The 22975-nt window shown below is 34.5% G+C and overlaps 2 protein-coding genes across 8 annotated transcripts in view; one reads left to right on the forward strand and one right to left on the reverse strand.

Annotated features, from left to right (window-relative positions):
* Nucleotides 1-3183, forward strand: part of LOC149063627 (paired amphipathic helix protein Sin3a-like) — a 70056-nt gene extending 66873 nt beyond the window's left edge. For 3 of the 5 annotated variants that reach the window (XM_089255882.1, XM_089255881.1, XM_089255883.1), the window contains one exon: nt 1600-1941. In XM_089255882.1, the coding sequence (XP_089112008.1) occupies nt 1600-1818 (219 nt within the window). In that variant the 3' untranslated portion in view covers nt 1819-1941. Of the gene's footprint in view, nt 1-1599 lie in introns of all 5 variants that reach the window. The other 2 variants (XM_089255886.1, XM_089255885.1) reach the window with 2 other exon arrangements.
* A 15121-nt stretch (nt 3184-18304) lies between these two features.
* Nucleotides 18305-22975, reverse strand: part of Ndc1 (Nuclear division cycle 1) — a 75307-nt gene continuing 70636 nt past the window's right edge. For all 3 annotated transcript variants that reach the window (XM_089255869.1, XM_089255868.1, XM_089255867.1), the window contains exon 16: nt 18305-18668. In XM_089255869.1, the coding sequence (XP_089111995.1) occupies nt 18605-18668 (64 nt within the window). In that variant the 3' untranslated portion in view covers nt 18305-18604. The remainder of the gene's footprint in view (nt 18669-22975) is intronic.

Genomic DNA, 22975 nt, shown 5'->3' on the forward strand with positions numbered 1-22975 from the left:
AGCAGCAGCATGCTCAAATGAAATAAAAAAGAATTGGGTGAATATCTATTAATATCTTGAGAGAGAATAATATTAAATTACATTTGATGCCTTGTTCAAAAAAGTATTTTGTAACCCGAAAAACTTGGTTAATCAGGGCTCAAATAAATGGAAGTCTATTACCAGGGTTTGATGAATGCCGAGTTGCCAATGCAACTATAAAATCCATATTGTCACTTAAAATTTTCTATAGATTTCTTTATGGTTACAATCCAAAGATGACTCATTGCCATAAAATCACAATATTTTATTTGTTCCAAAAGAAAAAAGAATACTTCAGCACAGTTTTTCTTGGGAGCAAATTATGCTTGGCTCCTAAGAAATCAGGATGGCGAGACTAATTTTTCCCCACTTTGTCAAACCCGGGTTACTAGAGGGTTCTTGACGATCTGGAAAGTCAAGAAAAGTGTAAAATACTTGCAAGAGTAGACTTTACCCCAGAATACTGAGAAATCACCAACGAATAAGGCAAATACAAAAACTCCTAATGCATTTTGACACAGTGGGTATTGTCTTCAGATATGACCACTAGTCATGCTGACCGAGGATCCCACGTGGATTGGATACCAAATTTTAACTCTTGATTGCTCAGCAAAAAAAGTAAGTCGGTTCATTTCAAACGTCATAGTAAGCAATGCAGAGTTAAAATTTGGCATCCAACCCAAGTGGGATTCTCCATCAGTGTGTGATTATATATTTTTCCTCTAAAGATGATGCCCACTGTGTGTTAAAACACATTAGGAGTTTTGTATATTTGCCTTATTTGGTAAGTATCATGTAAAAAGTGTGACAAAAAAAAAACTTGTAAGACATAGGTGCCGTTGTTTCTGATTTCATGGCCTTGTCAATCTGGCCCTGTTGGAAACTGGATTTTTCCAGTTTTTCATATCTTTAAAGAAAAATCTCTTTGTCCTTGCAATCTCAATGTGACCATGTTTTCTTGGGAAAAATACAGGAAATCATCAAATACAATATCAAAACTGAGCCAAGTTTCCAATTATTCCTATAATATGCAAAGGAAAAGATCAATGCAGGAAATGCTACTGCAGATCACAATGGATTGAAATGAAAAAGAAACATTAAACATGGCAGATATGGGAGATGAATACTCATAGTCGTAATCATCAGCTTGATTTCAGTGAAGAATAAAAAATTCAAGTAGGCTTTGTTGAAGAAACTGGACAATTTTTAAGAACGTCAAAATTACCACAAAACACAGATATCCTAGCAAAATAGGTCATATGATCACCGTGAAAAATCTTCAGTTTTCCTTTTAATTTGTATGATATATTTTCTTTGGCAGCGAATTTTTTATCGTGTGCCAAACTACATTCTTTTGGAATCTAGGAAATTCCACCAATTCCTAGGTTTACACAGTGAAACACTTATATTCTATTATCACCATACTTTGAGCAGAATTTGCAAGAAACCATGTACTAAGTGTTGAAATATGTCATATTTTATCTTTTAATTGATGATCTTCCCCAATGTATTATAAGCATGGTTCATATTTTTTGCGTGAACTAATAACATGTTGATTTTTTTTCCCCCTCACTGCAGTTCCACAAGAAAGTATCGCTCAACATGAGAGAAGCTTTCTACAAATGGCACAACGAGTGGGTGAAAGATAACGTTTCGGAAGCAGAAGAGATGAGGTGTAGGAACTGGTTTCTTGGACAGGGTGAAGACAGCAAAAAGACTGTATGTGTCAGGATGGACAACCTCTGTAAACCTCCGTATGCTCCGTACAACACGTACAAAGTTCAGGAGAAAACTTGATTTTAATTTTTTTTTTCTTCGTTTTGTGACGGTTTTTTGTTGTGTTGTCATCATCATCGTCATCATTTCCAGTCGATGAACGCCGGAAATGGATTGGATGGGCAACGAAAAATAAAACTCGAAATATAAAAGCTTTTTTAATTGAAAGCTGCGACGAGGGAAATTCCAGGTAGCTTTCAAGCAAGCTATATGGGAATAACGTTTTTATTTTTTAATAAGTGTGACAGAAGTGTTCATCACTACTGCTGTGCCATTTTTTTTTTAATATCGTTTCCCCTTGTAAAAAATCTATCGCTTTTATTTACAAATCTTTTTTTTCGTTCTTCCTCAACTCAAGAAACAATCAAAAAATGATGGTATTTAGCGAAGAGAAGTATATTTTTCTGCTGTACGTGCATACGTTTGTTTGTTCAACTCATGATTATTTTACGATTTTTCAATTTCCGATTTGGGAAAAAGGTCTTTACAAGACTGCACAAAAAAAAAGTGGAATTATACATATGTGACTATTATATAAAGGCAATTTTTTCCTAAAATCACGAACTATTTCTTGATAGATTTGTTTTTTCTTTTTTAATGCCTGGCATTTTTGTGTCGTTGCATAATTAGTCAGATTATAATATTAATTTTGGATGAACGAAAAATATGTTTTATTTTATTTTTTTTATTTTTTTTTTTTTTGCAGTTTAATATTCTGACTTTTTGGCATTGCTTTTACGTTTTGAGTTTTATTTGCACCTGGGAGAGCCTACTGCCTGCATTATCTGTTATGATCTCTTGTTTTTTGTTTGTTCTCTGTGAATTTGACGCAATGTTATGCTTTCTTCTGTGACATTAGAAACGTCTGGCAGAGATCCAATAGCTGCCCTCTTTTCCCCGAGAATAAATGACTATGTAATTAATTCCACGTGAAAGTAATAAATGTTTTAATGTACGAGTATTTTTTATAGGGTTTTAAAATCAAATAGAAATTTAATCCAGGATACTGTCTCTCATAGGAGGAATCGATTTCTTCTTTTTTGTCGATCCTGGAGACCTTTATTCATTTTCTAACATTTACGTATGTTTGAGCACAGAAGAAATATGCCTCTTTTGGTTGTCAGTGATTATGTTGCAACGGAGCTTTTAAATTGTAGATTCTCAACAATGGCTTCAACAGTCTTGTGTTATTTTCTCTAAGATCTTTTGTCTGTTACAATCACCAATATTTCCGATATTGCCTCTAACTACCAAGCTTTTATCATCAAATGATGGACTCATTTTTGAAACTGTGAAGCTTGTTAAAGAAATAATGTAACAAAACATGTGTTAAAATCGATTCGGCCATGGAAATAGCAATTTATGAAAATAATAAATAAAATCTTCAAAAAAAATTAGAGTATCGCAACTCTGGAAGTAAATGGAATGTATACTCCCATCAAAAGAAAACAATATTTCAACTTGGTGAAATTCATAATTTTGCTGATTACTCCACCAGTAGTCACGCTTTATTACCTTTGTCATACATTGCCACCTATCTGGGAAATTAATTTCTCCTATGCTCTAACATGCATCAAGTTTATTAATGTGTGACTCTTAGGCTTCCCATTTGGTGGTTGATTTCAACCATTATACAGTCAATGCTTGTTATAGCGACCATTCCATTACAACACATTTTTAAAATTTTGGAGAGAGAAGAAAAAAAAATTACTCTTTAAAATTTTTTCGGATAACAATGATTCTTAGTCATTTTCACGCTAAAGGTCCATATTTTAAATATATGAATGCTTTATAATATTATATATACTTTATTCACCACTAGGAAAAGTTTCAAAGGTTTCTTATAACGACTATCCTATGTGTTTTCCTTTCGATATAATGACCACCCAGCATAACGTCTATTTTCAATGGAAGGATTGAGATCGTTATAGCAAGCGTTGACTGTAATACCTGCACTATAATAATAAATTTTATGCTTAAAAAGAGATAAGCGTTCAATCTCATACCATTTCATTTACGCATGATGGTTGGAAATTTCGAAAATGAGCTTCCCCACTCCAACACGAAATCTGTTCTTGAAAAATTACTACTCATAACTACAATTTCATTCCCAACATTCAAATTTTCATTCGCTCCTCTATTAGAGTATTATGATAATAAACAATTTTTTTGCAGTGACTTGGCCCATGATGATGTGTCTTTTCGATTACCTGTATGTGATCTGTCAATGTGTGTTTAGACCTCCTTCCCTGCCAGTTGTGTCTAATGTACATTAAATCTAAAATTCGTGAAGAAAAATAAAATTGGATTTAAAAAAAGCATTCAAAAGAAATACATGCTCGAAAAACACTGATTCGTACATGTTTCGTCACTCTTCGGGTGCCATTGGTAGAGGATGGTGGAAACATCTGGTTGGTACAGATGTTTAAAATAATATGCTGGCATTGCTGTAATCTCATTTTCTGTGTTGTATCTTGATTGGTTAGCTCTCATCATGTGAAAATATTTCTCGGACATAAACTTTAGAATAGAATCAATTTGGTGGATTCGATGTCATTGACCAACAGATGTCAAGCTTTTATAGGGGAAAAAAACTTTCTTAATAATCGATTCTTCATTCAAGGGTTTTATTTCCAACACAATTGAGCGATGCGAGATTTCTTTTCATTCCCGATTCTTCACTCATCCTATGTGCTTGTTGAGTCTTTACCTTGTAAATCTTAGTCTGGCCTGCTCAAGAAATCTACTGAAGATTTTTCATGTATTTCCCCCATTGCATGTCTCGTGAGAGGGTATCGCAATTGAAATTCTTGAATGGCGATTCTGAAATAATTTCCCAGTGAACCAATTATAGTTGATGCTCGTTTTTACGAACTCGAACAATTTTAGTTCGGAAATGATGAAAGGCATTCAAAAGAATGTTGTATTGTTTTGGACTAGATCGTAAAATCAAAGGCAAACTGTAGTAAAGTTGTGGCAAACCTTTTCTGTTCTAATATTTAGACTGAAAATTAAGTACATGGCACATCTCAACAAATGTCTATGTGTGTTATTCATTTTTTAATCATCACTATTGTTCATGGGGTATTATGAGCTTTAAAACCCGTCGGTGCAGTGTTGGCACAATACACTAGATTGACATCAGAAGTATCTCTCGAATTTCTACTCTATCTCTTCCGAAAATATTCTCATCTCCCAATTTTAGATGGTGATTGCAAAAAAATCTGTTTTTTTGTTTTCCATTCGCAACAGCATCACCCAGCTTTATTTCAATTTATGGACATTTGAATCAGTAAGATGAGTGGATGTTCCTGGGATGATTGATAATGTGTCCCGTTTTCAAGCCCAGTGGGGATTTTATCTTTTGGTTTGGAATCAATTTAAAATCATTGCAACAAATTTATTTCAATTGATAATTCCAGGTGCCTCGACCCGCAGACAACATAATCATTAGTCCAAAAATGAATTACTCAATTTTTTTATTGAATTGGAAGTCCATTTAAATACAGCACCTCCTAGGCACAACTTCACCACACACCAACTCTGGCTACATTGCAATTTACTGCGGTTATAGAGTTGGGTGAAATGAAGGTGCCATCTCTCTGTGGTCACCTCTAGCTCATTAGGGAAAATATTGTGCCATCTATACTCTTTCCCCAGATCAAACCTCGGATCTGATGACAAAAGTTGCAGTGGTAAATGATCATCTTCCCACCATGCCATTTGAGCACTGGAACCTTGTAGATTCCCCTTTCCCCCAACAACTTTGCTGCGAGTTCGCAGTAATTCATGAATATTGAATGCAATTTATCTAACATACTCTATATGGGTTTAATATATGGACGTCTGGCAACACCACAGGACTCTTTTCCCCCTCCTCCCAATGTTTTGCTCATATCAGAGCTTTTTTATGCTATTAAACTTTCTCTCCAGAACAAGCTCCATGTGCATGCAAAACTACTAAACACTATTGGTGCACATGACCGATTGCCTTACCACCCAGATAAAATAAAAATAGAAACACAAAATATAGAAACTTATGATAACGTTGCCATTTACACTGCTCTTTTCCCTTCAATAGAGTACGTCAGCGGTTCTCAATCTATTTTGATTCCACGTTGTCCTTTATGGTCTACAAATTCTATGGTGGAGCCCCATAGGCCTATTTTTTATTTTTTCATCAAAGTTACTAAAAGATATATTTGTTATTTAAAATATTCATAACTATTTTTTTCCTTCAAATTTACTGGTTCTTTTTACTTTCTTTGAGCGGATATCTCTGGGGAATGCATTAGGAACCCCAAGGGCTCTCTGGAGCACTGGTTGAGAACCGCTGGAGTACGTAATAATTTTTTTCATGCTTTGGTGGCATTATATATAAGGCAGATAAACTCAAGTTAAAACTGCAAATTTGCTTTCACTCATCTATATTCTCTGTTGATAAGCCCTGAAATAAGTTGTTGATTTCATGTTTCCAGGTCCACCTTTACCAGACATAGCAACCAATTCTATAACAACCACAGGTTCTTTCGGAGGACGGATTGCACATACTCATATTTTTCCCAAATTTCGGTATTATACTCTTATTTCCTTTATTGCCATGGCCCAGGTCATGAACTTATTTCTGTATTTTTAATTCAGCACAAATATTCCCTTAACGGCAAACGATATGTAATTTGATCACCAACCCTTCTCTTGTCTGATGTATATATTAAGTTATCGTTGCACTACAGTCAAGGCCACAACTAGATACTTTTGTCATCCGGGGCAAGCCAGAATTTTGGTGTTTCTTGCATGTAGAAGAAGCAGTTAAAGGGTGAATTCTGCCCTGTTCTGGTTCAGGGCACCAGCCCTGACTATAGCCAGTTGGAAAATATTGCAACTCAAAGACCTGCATTTCTTTTAGAGAAAATATCCACCTGAAGTAAAAAAAATTTGTCGTAGTGTTGCGAGTGTCTTCTATAGTTTAGTGCAGCCATCTGCAGAAACTATGGATAATCAAGTGCAGTTGACAACTCTGCAATCCTCATCAGGAACAAAAACGGGACACATGATAATACTTTACCACACACCAACTTTGGTCATATCGCCATACTGCAGGGGTCAGAGTTGGGTGGGAAATAAAAATACCTTCTCTCTGTCTGCGGTTGCCCTAGGCACAGTACTTATCTACCGATAAAGAACTTGTTTTCCCCTCTAGTTTGAACCCGAGCACCCTGATGCAACATGGTGCTAATTGACTGGCACGATGTCACATTTCTTCCAAGGAATCAAAATCTGTGGTTTTACTTGAGAAAATCTCTCTTATATTTGCGTGTATGGTTTTCTTTAAGAACTTGGATCCATGCAAAAATCTTACTTACTAGTGTTAGCAGCTATGCAACTGTACACACAAGATTGTTCATATTTAAGTCTTATCTCAGAAATGTGACGAGTTTTTATGTACTCTGTACTTCACCACAAGTCGACTGTCCTTGCAATACAGAAATAACAGTACTACAGCAGCTGCTTCTTTCCGTTGCAATCATACGCATTAATAAAAGGCTTTTATTTTTCCTGTGGCATCCAGAGTACCGAAATGCATCAGGATCAGTGTCTTGAATGTTGTTTTTATTCCGATTTTATTATTGTCAAGCGAAGTTTTTATTTTCTTCAATGAAGTGAAACAACCAGACTTGAGAACTACACTATCTCTCTGATTAGAATTAACGATTATGTCTGATGAACTGCATGACCGAGTAATAAGTTGCTTCGATTGTTTTTTTAATTCATGTGAAAACGGTGTTTTTGGTGTTCTGCTTGTACAGTGTATCAAAAAAAAGTGTGTATATATATATAAAAATATATTAATTTCTCCATAATGTGTTGACCTGCTCGATCGTAACCGAAAATGCTCTCTACAGGCACAGCCTGGAGGTTGAGCTCATCTTGCGCACAGTAAAGTATAGCGATTAATGTATGATCAAATCGATGCCGAGTAATAATTTTGCTGTTTTTCACTGCAGATCAGGGTGGCTATCGATATTTCTGTTTTTGTACAGTAATTTTTTTTGTCAAAAAAAGTAAATAAAATTTAATAGAAAAAAATTGACTAATGTTGAGAAAAAAGTGTGAAGTGATTTCAGCGGCAGAAAGAAAAGCGTTCAAATTGAACGATGAATTTTTATTTTAGATTTTATTTAATATATTTTATTATATTGTATTGCCACTTTTTTTGTTAGTCAGTGAATAATCATTTTCATGATTGTGTTATTGGCGTAAATTACTCGTTGTGATGCTTTAAATATATTTTGCGGTAAGATCATTTACCTCAATTTAAAAGAAAACTTTTGAGCGATATTAGAGGGATAGTTCTGTTTTGGCCACACTCAGAATATAAATAATAGCTGAGGGCCGAATCTGCTGCTGTAATCCTAAGTGAATTAAACAGGGATTCAAACCTACAACCCTCATTGTCAGAGTCCTATACTCTACACCAGTGTTTCTTAACCTTTTTTTGCCCGTGGGCCCCTTTGAACCATATTTTTTTTCTCGTGGCTCCCCTGTCTTACCCAGAGTTTTCAACTCTCATCTAGATGCAAGACACTTTATACGTATTGAAATTATTTTTTTCAGTGAATTTATACTGAACAAAAATTTTGCAAAGAAAATTGGCCTCCAGACCACTAGCCTAGAATTTATTGATCTCCCCGCTAGTCCGAGTTCTATCAGGACCGTCTTAATATCATGGGCCCCCTCCCTAAGCAAAGTGATGCTATGATAGTCCCATACTTTAGCTAGAGTGGGACTGACAGAGCTACAGCCCGGGGCCTAATATGGTTTTCATCATTTTTTTTCCATACAATAAATTTCATATAGGAAAGGGGGTCTGAAAAATTTAGCTGGGACTTGAGGAAAAACCCCATCCTAGGGAACTTGTTGCAAAATGTAAGCAGTGAGGCCTGGGTGGGTCCATGCCCTAAAGAAGGCCCTGGTTTTATGGGTGGTTTTGTTGGATTCTCTCTCACTGTAAGTGTTAGTCACTAATATAAAATCTTTATTTCTTCACACCTTAATTTTTCTTCTCAGCTCTCCAAACTGCCTGTCATGGCCCCCTTGAAGTATCCCAGTACCACAAGGGGGCCATATGGCCCCCGGTTGAGAACCACTGCTCTACACAACAGCAGATGAAAGAGATCTTGGCTTTGGAATAAGTCCAGTGATAGAGCTCTGGCGTTCATTCATGCTGTAATCGTAACAATAGGAGCAATTACCTCTGTGCCACAATGAAAAACACTTGAAATCTAACTGAAACTCGCTGTACTTACTAAAAATATAAGCGAGTTACAGTGAAACCTTGCTATGATTCTCGATATAACGATAAAAATCCCTCTACGACAATATTTTTCATTTCTTGTTTGGAACTATCTATACCAAGGGTGTGGGCCACTCGAGTGTTCTGAAGCTGTGCCGCAGGTCACTCAAGTTATCTGGAAATGTACCACTTTGTTGTTTTTTACAAAAATAGGTTTGAAGCCACATCAGATGGCTCGTGCCCCGTATGCTCTAATGTCAAACTGCTGCTTCCCAACAATTTTTTTCCTTGATCCACAGAGTATCGTTATATTGAGGTTTCACTGTGTACTTGGTTTAAAATCAATCGGTCGCATTTGTAGTTGTCCGATGTTGCTTACGGCTTGTGCATTTGAACACTCCTGTCTGTCTGAATAGTAATGATGAGACAGCTTAGGAAAGAAAATTGGACCCGGTTCTTGCAATCCAGGCAAGGGATTTAACTGAGATGGAACTTTTCTTTTTTTGTGTCTGCCTTGATTGCAAAGGGACTAGGCTTCGATTCCCGGCTGAGACTTTTCAAACATTGTTTTGGCATTAATATCTGCAAAACCTCATTGCTTGATGTATTAAGGGCTGAGAAAATAACATCTCTCTACCCGTCTTTTTCGTCAAATGAATAACCAACCAAATTCTGAGCTCAAAAAATTTACCTGGCAATCGATCCTGTGGAGACAGATGATGAGCCAAAAAAAGCTCTGTGAATTCAACTTCTTCATAAAGAATTTTTTGCCACTGGGTAGAGCCGACTTTTTGCAAAGAATCTTCGTTAAAAGTGTTTGTTTACCAAAGCAGTTCATACTTTGGACTGCAACTGCACTGTACAAGCCTGTCTTGCGCTGCCATCTGTCTCCCATATTTGGAAGTATTTTGCCGTACCGAAATTCTGTTTGGGGAATATTGCGATTTTTGGCTGTGCTATTTATAATGCGGATCAGTGAAATTTTATTAAACCGTGGAAAAAAAAAGATAAATATTCACTACAGTGAAACTCTGTTACATGGAAGATTCCACAGAATTTTTTCATTATAACTGGGATTGAGGTTTTCAAGACTTCAAAGTATGAAAAAACAAATATCATAAAAAGTTATTTCACTGCAATTACACCAACCATATTTTAACCTTCGGTCAGGCGCAACCAATTTGTGGGATTAAAAATTAAGAGGAAAGCTTTACAAACTGAACTCTTCACTCAGAAGCAGGTTGTATTTGTACTTTGAAGTAACTTTTATTATATACAGTCAAACTTCACTAATTCGAAACGCAAGGATTTGAATTATCCAATTCATCAATTTAGGGCAACTATACTTTCATTAAAAAATAAACTTTTGATAGTGTATTATAAAAAAATTTTTTGAATGCAATAACTGTGCCAGTTTCCTCGCGTCTCGTTATTTCAAATAGTGTTTTTATGAAACGTAAACGATTTTAAAAACTATTTTATTTGTGACTGTACGTTACCATTTCTTTGTGTAATTCTCATTTGTTTTTTATGCTGTTATACGTTGTTTAAAATCTTCAAGTTTATTTTTTAAAATGAAAGAGAAAAAGAAATGATTCTCAAGAGCCAGTCTTATTTTTTGTAACATGTCCGTAGTTTCTGAAAGTGTTTTTGAACAGAGACAGTAGTCTTTTTCGATTCGTTTTCGACCTCTTCATGAGAATATTCCACACGACTTTATCCATATGCATCCATAAATCCACCACAACTTTTTTTCTTAGAATTAAACTAGAAGTATTTGGACATGGTTGTGTGAGTGTGAAAATGTTGCTAAGCGACACTTGTACTCTAAAATGAACGAGCATTATTGCTTGTGCTTCATGAATCTTTAACCCAGGTGACTGAGTTCAGCACTCCAGCTTCAAAACATTTTCTTTGGGGAAGTGAATATCTTGTACGCAGTTCTATATTTGCCGAGTAATAGCATCTGCAGCCAGACCTACAACACAATACTGACATACCAGGAAAATTCAAGCATTTCCATCTCTACTTGAGAAAATGGGAGACGGGTGACAAAATGAACACGAAACAAACACAACTCAACAACATAAATACATTAAGGCCATACACACATCTTTCTCTGGCGTGTGCCAATTCGTTAGAAATTCTGTAGAGGAATGTGTATGAGGTGCATATATGGTTAAGTAGTGACATCTGCAGGCAGGTGCTAATGAATTCATCAAAGATCCAGTAAAACACCAGCTGCCTGCGGAAAGACAATATGTGTGTGTAGGACTGATAATGAGAGTATTGCTTCTTACTTAGCCACAATATAAACATCCAGATTAGTTGTACTTTTTCCATGTTTATATCTTATTAAAGAGCAGTAAATCACGGAATATGGAAAGAGATGACCAAAGTTCACCTGTATTTCTTTGCAAGTTGAAATAAACCTTCGAGTACTCTTGGTAAACCCAGCACTTTGGCACCAAACAAATAGGTGCTTATTTCATCTCTCAGATTAGATGCGGCCGACCAAAAGTTAAGGGAGGCACTATAAATCAAATACATAAATACAAGGCTGCTAATATGTGCCAAAAATATTACTGATCATCAGTGGAATTGATTATGATGGTTATAAATAATTCTCAGTGGGAAATAGTGTCATGGACAGCCTGCAGTGTAATGAAATGTATTTCTAAAAAAAGTCTAACATGACAAATATTGAAGATGAATATTCGTTATATCGTAATTTATTAACTGCAAAATCTTCATCCCAATATTAGTAAAGATAATGAATTCATTGATAATCATTCTTCATTGACGAAACTGGACATTTTTATGGGGGGGGGGGAAAGAGCAAAATTATGGAAAAATAAATCAATGTCTGTGTTCAAGTCATATGATCAACTTAATTATAACCCTGTAAGACCAAGCTCGATCCACTGTGGGTGAAATACTTAACAAACATTCATGTTTACAAAAATTTCCCGGTCTTGAAGGGATAATGAATAAATAACATAAAATAAACTAAGCTTTTTCCCGCTAATCAAACGTCTTTAGGGTCCTTTCATACAGGCATCCAAAAATTTTTAGTTCTGATCGATTGTAAAATATGTTGGTAACTTTCTCTATTGCTCTTTTCAAATGATACATACTATTGAATTGACCAAGTTGAAGATTTCGCAAGCATCCACCTTTTCTCTTCCTCCATTTAACTCACAATTCATAATAGAAAACTTTTAAAGTGAGAATATTTTCTCCCCATTCATTGTACACGTAGCTTCCAGTTAAACTGAAATTGCACGGATCACAAAATACAACACGAAAAGCAAGTTATTGCTCTTAAATGTGGTGTTTTCAAAAGTAGGCAGTATTGCCTCCCAGGGTGGAAGCTATAGAAATAACATTGAATTATTGGATTGACTTGGGGGCGTGATGAGAGTAGAAAAATTTTAAAGAAGGGAGCGATATATAGCATAAAAGTTTAGGAAACTGCTATAAAGCCTTGCAGCATTTAAGATTATCAAAACAAACTTTTTAGAATTGGATCGCAACAGATTTGAGAAAATCACTTTTTAAATTCAATGCCATAGAATCGAGCAATTAGTCCAATTCAAACACCACCAGTGGTACGGTTTGTGGTCAGATGAACTTGGTTTTCTTAACTTTGAAAAGTTAATGCAAGCCAATCTCACCGGTGAAAAGCCTTGCCACAGAATGCAACAGGACTTCAATGGCACAAATACTCAATTACACGTCACTCACGATTTCAAATATAAATGACAGTACTAAATATTCACAGGTGACACTAGATATGCACTATTTCTGGCACAACTGAATTGCCCATGGTGACAGACCGATTTGTGCTCAGTTGAAAAAAATTGCCAGATAAAAGGAAAAACCTGCTGTATTATTTTTTCAGTTAAAGCTCTATAACGATAAATCCCTCTACAACAATATTTTGTCATCTTTTTTGGAAATTTCTATACTCCAATATTAAACTGCTGTTTGTTCATGTAATGATAATTTCTCTATTTACAGTATTTTTTGTTGATCCACAGAGTATTGTTATATCGAGGTTTCACTGTATTGGGTTCCTTTCAAAATCTCTTCTAACAAAATACAAAGCTTACGATAATCAGTGCAAATAACAATGATTATATGGATCTCGGGATCCTAGGAGAAAACCATCAGTAGGGCTCTGTGGCTTGCCAATAATTGGGAATTGAACGGTGTAGAAATCTGGCATCAAATGTGTAATATATTTATCATTAGGTAGCAACAAACATTCCCTCTATATATTGAACTACAAATTTCGGAATTTCTCCTGAAAGCAAAGCCAAGACAACAAAAAATATATCATTGCAACCAAAGTTTATCAGCATTATGGAAATCAGCCGAGACCACAAATTATTGTCGTTATAGCCGAGTTGGTGTTGAAATCAAGTTTGACTATTTCATAGAAGAATATAATAGTATTTGCATACATAATATGTTAACCCTACCCTATGAAGCCTCATTTATATGAAGAAAAGATCAAATCAACCTGCAAATATCATTCTCGTTAACCACGTGATAAATAAAAATTGTTTTCCCCTATCCTATCAGTAAGAAATAAATGAATCTACTTCAGTTGCATGTATAATTGAATATGATTCGTTGATTTCACTCTATAACTGTAGAAGAGCATTTTCCAGTCAGGGAAATGAAATGCAATGTTAATTTTATCTGCTTGCTTCTGTTTGCATTTTTTTTCCAAAACATTTTGCGAGGTTATCAGAAAAAGTGCCTTTTTGTGATTAACGCTAACCAATCATAAATAAATAAAGCACGTGGCAATGCAATAATATCTGCTTTTTTTGTGTATGTGTTCTTTGTGATGTTGCCGAACAGGAGTGCACAACCTGCAGAAGGTTTAACAGACCAAAAAAGGGTTGTACATCTGTCATAGAATATGTAACTAGGGTAAGGCTCGCTTATCCCGGTGCATTTTATAAACATTTCTAGTTAATAAGTAATGAACATTCCCGTTATGATTTTTCTTCTGAGAGTATATGATTTATTAATAATCTATTATATGTCGTAACGAGTTGTGTATTTGTTAATATCGAGATATTTTCTTATTTTTTAATGACGGAAAAAAAAGAGCACAGCAGTTGGCGAGTAATGGGCTGCTCTTTGTATTTATAAATACTGAAAAGATATTTTATATTTCCTGTCGCAAATCAGGGAAGAAGAAAAAAATGTCGTCATTTTATAAAAATGACGATAAAGAGAAACGTTAGAATTAATTTCAAAATGAGAGGGGGAAAAAGGGTTTTTCTTAGCACAAAACAAACGGTGAAATCAATTCTAACGTCGAACAAACGATTCTACGTGGAGATGAAAGATTTTTAAAAGAATATTTTAAATGATGCGGTATTTTTATACCTATAAAATAATTAAAAAAAAAAAAATAACAGTTTCGTGTACAGAAGAATCGTTACGAGTCCATTACTGTACCATCTGTTAAACCTCATCAAACGCGGGTGAAAGAAAAAAAAAATTAGTTTTTTTTTTACCTGTTGTGAATTTTTTTTTTTTTTCACCCGCGTTTTCTCTGTAAATTATCCTTCATCAACAAGCTGATATCGCTTTTGTGTTTTATTATTTTTTCTTTTTTGTGTCGAGAGTGTGTCTGTCGATATTTGCAATATTGTTCAAATAAATCATCCTGGACATGAATAGAGTTTTTTAATTTGTGTTGCGTGTGTGATATCTAAGGCAGTATTCTTCAACTTTTTTTTACATTTGCGCACCTGGAAAGTAGTCAAACAATTTCACAGACTGGTGAAAATAAATTGCAAAACGGAGAAACAGCTTCGTGACGGCAAAAAAAAAAAAAAAGGGGGAAATAATTTGAGGGTGAATGAAAAATAGAAATACTTTGCAGACTGCAAAAAAAGGGAAATATGGGGATAGGCGAAAAAAAAACTGAATAAATGGGATCAATATGAGAACCAGCAAAAAATGAATAGGACAGAAAAAATAAATGGGAGCAATAAGGGATCATTCAAGTATTATGCCATCATCGATGAGGGGTTTGGATGATGCTTACGTCATCAACCATCCTTTATAAAAGTATGAAATGTTCTTAATGCAGGGCTCCCACTCAAAAAATGAGAAAAAGTAGGATGGGGGAGGGTAACTCCCTTAGACAACATAATCATAGCATAATGGAAAAAATCCTTAAAAAAATGTTTTTGCAAATAATTCAAGATTTTTTTTTTTCCTAGCACTATTTCAGTTTCCTATAAGATTGACTCAAGATAAAACAAAATGATAAATGACTTGGTTACAAAACCAATTTTTGGCCAAAACAGTGTACTAACAACCACAGATAATTCTTTGCTGTGTCTCCTCATGTATATTACATTCTTATTCTTTTTTTAGTCTTCCAAAGTGCAGAGCTTGTCAACTCTCTTCGACAATGCACAGCAAATTTTAAAGACGTACATTTTTTAAAAATGACGCTCCTTCGAGATCACTTTCAAAAGCACAATGTGTAAATTACAAGATCCAGCGTAAATAAGGCAAGGTGAACCAGATAGTTTTACTGCACTGTTCATCATTTTTTAAATTTTACTGTTTTGTTCACATTTTACTGTTCAATGCCAGTGTAATCATTTCTGACAAATGAAGCACTTCCATTTCTAGCTCTTTGCTGAGCATTGTAAATATTGTTTATGCCTCTTCATGCCTTAAACATACAGAAGACAACTGAGTGCTATTGGGTAGCATCAGAATCACCAAACCTAGAATACGCCTATGTATCCAACTTCTTCGAAATGCAAACTGTTTCACCTATTTGCACCGTAATTTTGAATGATGAATGTTAGTTACTGTACAAGACCATGAAATAATAAATGCAAAATTATTTTTTTCCATTCAGACAGAAGTTTTTAATGACTACTATAATTGTTGAACCCTCAAACTAAGCAAATGAAGAATTAATAAATTAAGGTCCACATACACCCCCCACCCAAATAACCTTAAACACGATACATTTTCTGCTTTGGCAGAATCATTAATTGCATTCTCCAACATTTTGTAATATTTGGCAATATATCAATGATTTCCTGCTCAATTAAAATCAATTACACAAATTTTGTCGATAGGATTTGTGGTAAAAAAGTAGGACAAAAACTAGGAAGTAGAACAAAACCGAGAAAGTAGGACATTTTACCAAAAAGTAGGACGAGTGGGAGCCCTGTTAATGGCATCTTACTCGGAACGCCAAAAATAAGAAAAACCTTTCGCTAGTTAGTAGTCACCTGAACTAACATTCTCTCTATTGGTAAGTCCCCTACAGAGCCACTTTAGTGATCTCCAAATGTTTCGCAGATCCAAGTGATCTGGGAATGTGCTGCAGGTAACGAGTGATGTAGAACCACACCAGTGCTCTAAAACTGTGCTACATATTACTCAAAGAATCTCTAAATGTTCCACAGATTGCTTAAGTGTTCTGAAACTGTCACAAGTCACTTAAGTGATCTGTGAATGTGCCATGAGCTTCCTTGAGTGGTCTGAAAATGTGCCCTGGGTGACAAGCGATCTGTAAATGTGCCGCTTAGTCCATTTTTATAATATAAGTTTGCGGGGTATAAGCCACATCGCAACCCCCAGGGCCACATTTGGTCCACAGGCCAAGGGCTTACCATGTGGGTCGCAATGAATCTCAAAAAGAAATTTTGAGTTCTTAGGCTTCCATTAGCATTTAAATTAACAGAAATTGATTATAATAACATATAAAAAGATTTTTTTTCAAAATTTTATGTTTTTAAAAAAAATATATATTTTTTTTGCATTAAAAAAATAAATTTCTGGAGAGAGGCCCCCCCTCCCCAGTACACGTTTCTGATTGTGTTAGGAGGTAGGGGATCAAAAATGACTAGACATTTGCTGACATGAGAACAGGCAAAAATAAACAAATGGGAGAAATAACACGAGAACAGGCAAAAAAATAAATAATTTGAATAATGATATAAGGACAGGCAAAAAATGAATAGATGGGTGAAATAAAATTCATTCCAATGAATGAATTCACGCACCATGATGCTCCCAACAAAAGTTGGTGGCACACACTTTGAGAAATACTGCCCTAAGGTAAATGTGTTATGCCGTGTCTATAAAGTTACAACCCTTTTTCCATTATAAAACTGCCAGGGTAGGCTCTTTTCTGGATGTTTAGTCTTTGGTTGATGCCATGGTTGCAAGAGGATAGTGGCAACTTTATTCTCCTGTGGAAGAAAATGCTGAGCAACAGCTACAGATTTCATTTTGCTCAATAAAAAAACTCAAAACACTTCCACAGCAGATGCAGCCATGCCCTCCTGCCCCGCAACCAGAGGCACGTCCCCTAGGCTGGGATCTGTGGGGAGCCCCCAATCTAGACTTTTCACAGGCTCTTCATTCTATAATGAATTTATAACATGAAAAAAAAATTATGGTAGTTGTCCAAGGCCCTGTCAGCCCCACCCTTGTGGGGGCCATGGATGCAGCCATTTTGACTCAACTCTTCCTGTGATACAAGCCCTATCACTTACGTCGCTTCCACTTCCATCCCTAGCAGCACAAAAACTTCATTAGTACATCTACGTACCAGATTACTGTTATGGTCAATTGTTACTGTTTTACTTCAGAAAACTATATTTTCTAACAAATCATCCTGTATATTTTAATAGATTTATGCTTGGCCTTTTCATATTAAGCTTAATAGACATTTCTCAAATAAAAGGGGGAAAAATTAGACACTACTGTGTGTGTCATTTTGTCTTCAATTAAAATGGATGCTTTTTGCAGTGAGCAATATTTTTTTTTGAATTGATAAAATTTTGTTTCTGTTCGGTTGAAATAGCATCAGAGGTCAAATCAGCTATTGCTCATGGTTTTTTAGGCCCATCATAAACAATGGAAGGACCATCAGAGATGTCTGGGGAAAAGAGAAATTTTATTGTTGGTAGAATGAATGAGAATATGAATTTGGCAACCACGCCATTTTAACATGTAAGTTCCATCTATGGAGCATCATACAGTGCTGCTTTTTTTAGCATAGAGTGGATACACTTTCTTTTCAACTAGCTTTGCCTTTAAGTGTTGACTACTGAATTTGTAGATTTGCGGCAAACCATGTATATTTTAGAAATAAAATATAGGTGAGTGAAGGCTAATCATAAGATATCAAATTCTGACTCAGCTGTTTGAAATCAATTTCTTGTTTAAATATTCAAAAACAATAAAAACATGGATATTTTGTCGACACAACAATCACAAATATGCGAAAATTTCATGTGGAATGGAAGACACTCAGCCATGTACAAAATTTAGGCATGACATGTTTCTTGACATTTAAAACCAATCTTTCTTTTGGCTTACTATAGATCAATGAATGTTGTTGTGTCTTTCTCACACTGATTATGTATCACGAACTAGGGTCACACAGATTCAGTTTTTTTGTTTCAAAGTCTCTGTGAGGTATCACAAAAAACGAAATCACCTTTTGAATTCGAGGTACTTCTCTAAGCAGGCATGGTGTTCTTCGGAAAGATTGACGCCCCTAAAAAAAGAAAACAATTAGAATGTTAATTTATTAGCACAATGACAATATAAAAAAAAATTAAAGGTCTGAGCAACAATGAACAAACATTATGCAAATACTCCTTATATCATTTCACATGAATATACTCTGCAGTGTTGGCTGCATCAATATCAAGAAGAAATCCTCAAGAATAATGCTCATAATCGTATGCTTGGATCCATAACATAAATAGCAAGTTAGACCAGTGTTCTTTAACATTTTTTACACCTGCTCACTAGTAAAACCATAAAAAAAAATTTACAGACTGGTAAAAATGAATAAATAAATAACAATTTTTTTTGCATCCGTAAAAGATAAAATAGGAGAAATATTTTTGGACTGGCAAAAAGAGAAATACACAAGAAAAATAATTTGTGGATCAGCAAAAGATAAATAAATGAGAGAACTTCAGGACCCACAAAAGATTAATAAATGAGAGAAATAATTTGGGGGCCACAAAGGGTAAGTAAATGAGAAAGATAATTTGAGAACCTGCAAATGAAAGAGATAATTTGAGAACCTGCAAATGAAAGAGATAATTTGAGAACCTGTAAAATATAGATAAATAAGAGAAATAATTTGAGGAGCACAAAGCGTAAATAAATGGGGAAAAATAATCTGACAACTCGCAAAAGATAAATAAATGAGAAATAATCTGAGGACCTGCAAAAGATAACTAAATAAGGCCAATAATTTTTTAACCAGCAAAAGATGAATAAATGAGAGGAGCACAAAAGGTAAATAAATGGGGGAAATGATTTGAGGACCTGCAAAAGATAAATAAATGAGCGCAATAATTTGAGGACCACAAAGGGTAAATAAATGAAATAATTTGAGGACCACAAAGGGTAAATAAATAAGAAATAAAATCAGGATCCACAAAAGATAAATGAGAGTAATGAATGAAATAATTTGAGGCACACAAAGGGTAAATAAATTAGAAATAATTTGAGGCACACAAAGGGTAAATAAATTAGAAATAATTTGAGGCACACAAAGGGTAAATAAATTAGAAATAATTTGAGGCACACAAAGGGTAAATAAATTAGAAATAATTTTGAGGACCCGCAAAAGATAAATATATGAGAGAAATAATTTGAGGGCTCACAAAAGATAAATAAATGAGATAGATAATTTGAAAACCTGCAAAATATAGATAGATAAGTAAGAGAAATAATTTGAGGAGCACAGAGGGTAAATAAATGAAATAATTTGAGGAGCACAGAGGGTAAATAAATGAAATAATTTGAGGAACACAAAGGGTAAATAAATGAAATAATTTGAGGAACACAAAGGGTAAATAAATGAAATAATTTGAGGACCCACAAAAGATAAATAAATGAGAGAGATAATTTGAGGACCACAATGGGTAAATAAGTGAGAGAAATAATTTGAGGGCCACAAAGGGTAAATAAGTGAGAGAAATAATTTGAGGGCCACAAAGGGTAAGTAAATGAGAGAGATAATTTGGGGACTCGCAAAAGATAAATAAATGAGGAAAAATAATTTGAGAACCACAAAGTGTAAATAAATGAAATAATTTGAGGACCCACAAAAGATAAATAAATGAGAGAGATAATTTGAGGACCACAAAGGGTAAATAAGTGAGAGAAATAATCTGAGGACTCCCAAAAGATTAAAAAATGAGGGAAATAATTTGAGGACCAACAAAAGATAATTAAATAAGAGAAATAATTTGAGGACCTGCAAAAGATAAATAAATGAGGGAAATAATTTGAGGACCAACAAAAGATAATTAAATAAGAGAAATAATTTGAGGACTTACTTCTCTCACATTTATTTATCTTTTGTAATTTGAGGACCCCAAAAGATAAATAAATGAGATAGATAATTTGAAAACCTGTAAAATATAGATAAATAAGAGAAATAATTTGAGGAGCACAAAGGGTAAATAAATGGGGAAAAATAATCTGACAACTCGCAAAAGATAAATAAATGAGAGAAATAATCTGAGGACCTGCAAAAGATAACTAAATAAGGCCAATAATTTTTTAACCAGCAAAAGATGAATAAATGAGAGGAGCACAAAAGATAAATAAATGGGGGAGATGATTTGAGGACCCGCAATAGATAAATAAATGAGCATAATAATTTGAGGTCCACAAAAAGTAAAAAAATTTTAAATAATTTGAAGACCTAGAAAAGATAAATAAATGAGAGATAAAATCAGGATCCACAAAAGATAAATGAGAGTAATAATTTGAGGAACACAAAGGGTAAATAAATGAAATAATTTGAGGACCACAAAGGGTAAATAAGTGAGATAGATAAACTAATAGTTTAGTAGTAAACTAAACTATTAAGTAAACTAATAAGTGAGATAAATAGTAATAGTGAACTAAAAATAGGAAAATCCTATTTTTAGTTGTTTATTCCTTTGAAAAAAAAGCTCTGGCTACCATGACTATCACATTGACAACACAAATATGTATACTTTAAATTTCAAATCCATGCATTACCAATTTGGAGAATAGATGCAGGGCCGCAACTCGAGCGGGTCTAGCGCCTTGGGCTCTAGACTAGAGGAGGTGCCGAATTCCCCATTTCGCTTCTTCTATATTATATGGGGTTTCAAAATTTGTGCTTGTCCCATTTGAGAAAGTATCTAGTAGCGGCCCAGTTAATTGGTGACAGATTGGAGTGGTAGACCAACAGGGAGGGAAAATAAAATCATTCTACTAGGAAGTCGCTTTGCAAGGATTTAAATGAATAGGGAATCAGAAGATAAGTATCTGAGAGAAAGTGTACTGAGAGAGAATTTCTCATTCGCTTCAAACTTAACCAGAAGATATTATTGAAAGAGCTAAAGTTTTTTTTTAACAAAATGGAAAATCAATCAGAAGGGAATTTACAGATTGATTTTTATTAGTAAATATTTTAATGTGTGCCTCTAACTTTTAATTACAATGGATCCTACTTATAATGTTTTTCAGAAACTGTCATAAAAAACGTTATAAGCAGGAAAACACTTCAAACAGGAAAATCTTAATGAGAATTACTTGAGTTGGAACCATAAAAATAAGTTGTACTAAGTGGAAAAACGTTCTAAATAGGAATTATAAGCAGGACTGACTGTACATTTCTTTTAGATTTATTACATTTGCATCCATACATTAAATTCTCAGTGTTAATGGACTTCTTTGCAAGCTTTACTTACTAGCAGAATATGAAAGTAAATGATCCTTTGCATAGAATGTGTTTTTAGAAATGAATTATTTATTTGATTCACACACACACCTGCTTCTATACCCAGAAGATGGTCTTCCGCTCTGTCTCAATGAAGAGATATAAGCAGGTGATCAAAGACCTGGAGCATGCTGGAAAAAATTCATAGAGATACCAGTGGGGGGGGGGGGGAGAGAGAGAGACCATGATGCCCTTTTTCAAGATAATTTCTTTCGAGAGGGACCCACTTTCACTCAATAAGGACCCAGATTTTTCAAATAACCCCTGGTTCCAGGACTCGGGTCATTTAGAGTACAGCGGCATCTCTGAAACATACTACAGTAAAAAGTACTAATATACAGTATATATACCAAGTATATACTACTATTAGAATTTATTTATACAAAGAGGGGGGGGGGGGGAAATAAAAATGTTTTTACATCAACCTAATTCAAAGCGTGCTGCTGATGAAGACCTCAAGCATGGTTATGTTACAACAGTTTCTGTTTCCAAAAAATTATTTTTTTTTTAATTAAGGCTTAAGTTTATTTGAATTTTTTTATAATTATTATTTAAATAACTACTAATCATTAGTTAATAAAAAAAATTTACTCCAAATATTAATCATCAATACATAGAGGCTAATTGCATGTACTAGGTTTTACCATGGTATTTACCAGTAAATACCTAGTTTTTACCATGTCCCAGTAAAAACCCAACCCTGGACCGATAAGGGGCTATTATTTCTGCCATTCATTATTTATGAAATTAAGCATGAAAACTGGACTGAAAAAGTCTGAAAATCGATTCCTGAAGAAACATTGTGACCTTTCATATTTCGTACCTTTTGCTTGACTTTTTCATAGCTCTTTATTTCACTACTTTTCCAGGACTTGGTCACTTTATCACGATAGTATACACCCTGTACTTTAAAAGAGGGGAAGTCACCTTATAATCAGGGCATAGATAAACAGATACTAGACAGATCCAATTAACTACTTCATTCAAGTGAAGCAGAGTTGTGTTGGAAAATTCCATTCAGTGAAGATCTTATAAGGCAGTACAAAGCATGAAAGACCGAATACCACGTAGAGATGAAG

This window comes from Pholcus phalangioides, unplaced genomic scaffold (assembly GCF_987345545.1).
Source record: "Pholcus phalangioides strain wild (caught in Gottingen) unplaced genomic scaffold, Ppha-v1.0 ptg000172l_1, whole genome shotgun sequence".
Lineage (NCBI taxonomy): Eukaryota > Metazoa > Arthropoda > Arachnida > Araneae > Pholcidae > Pholcus > Pholcus phalangioides.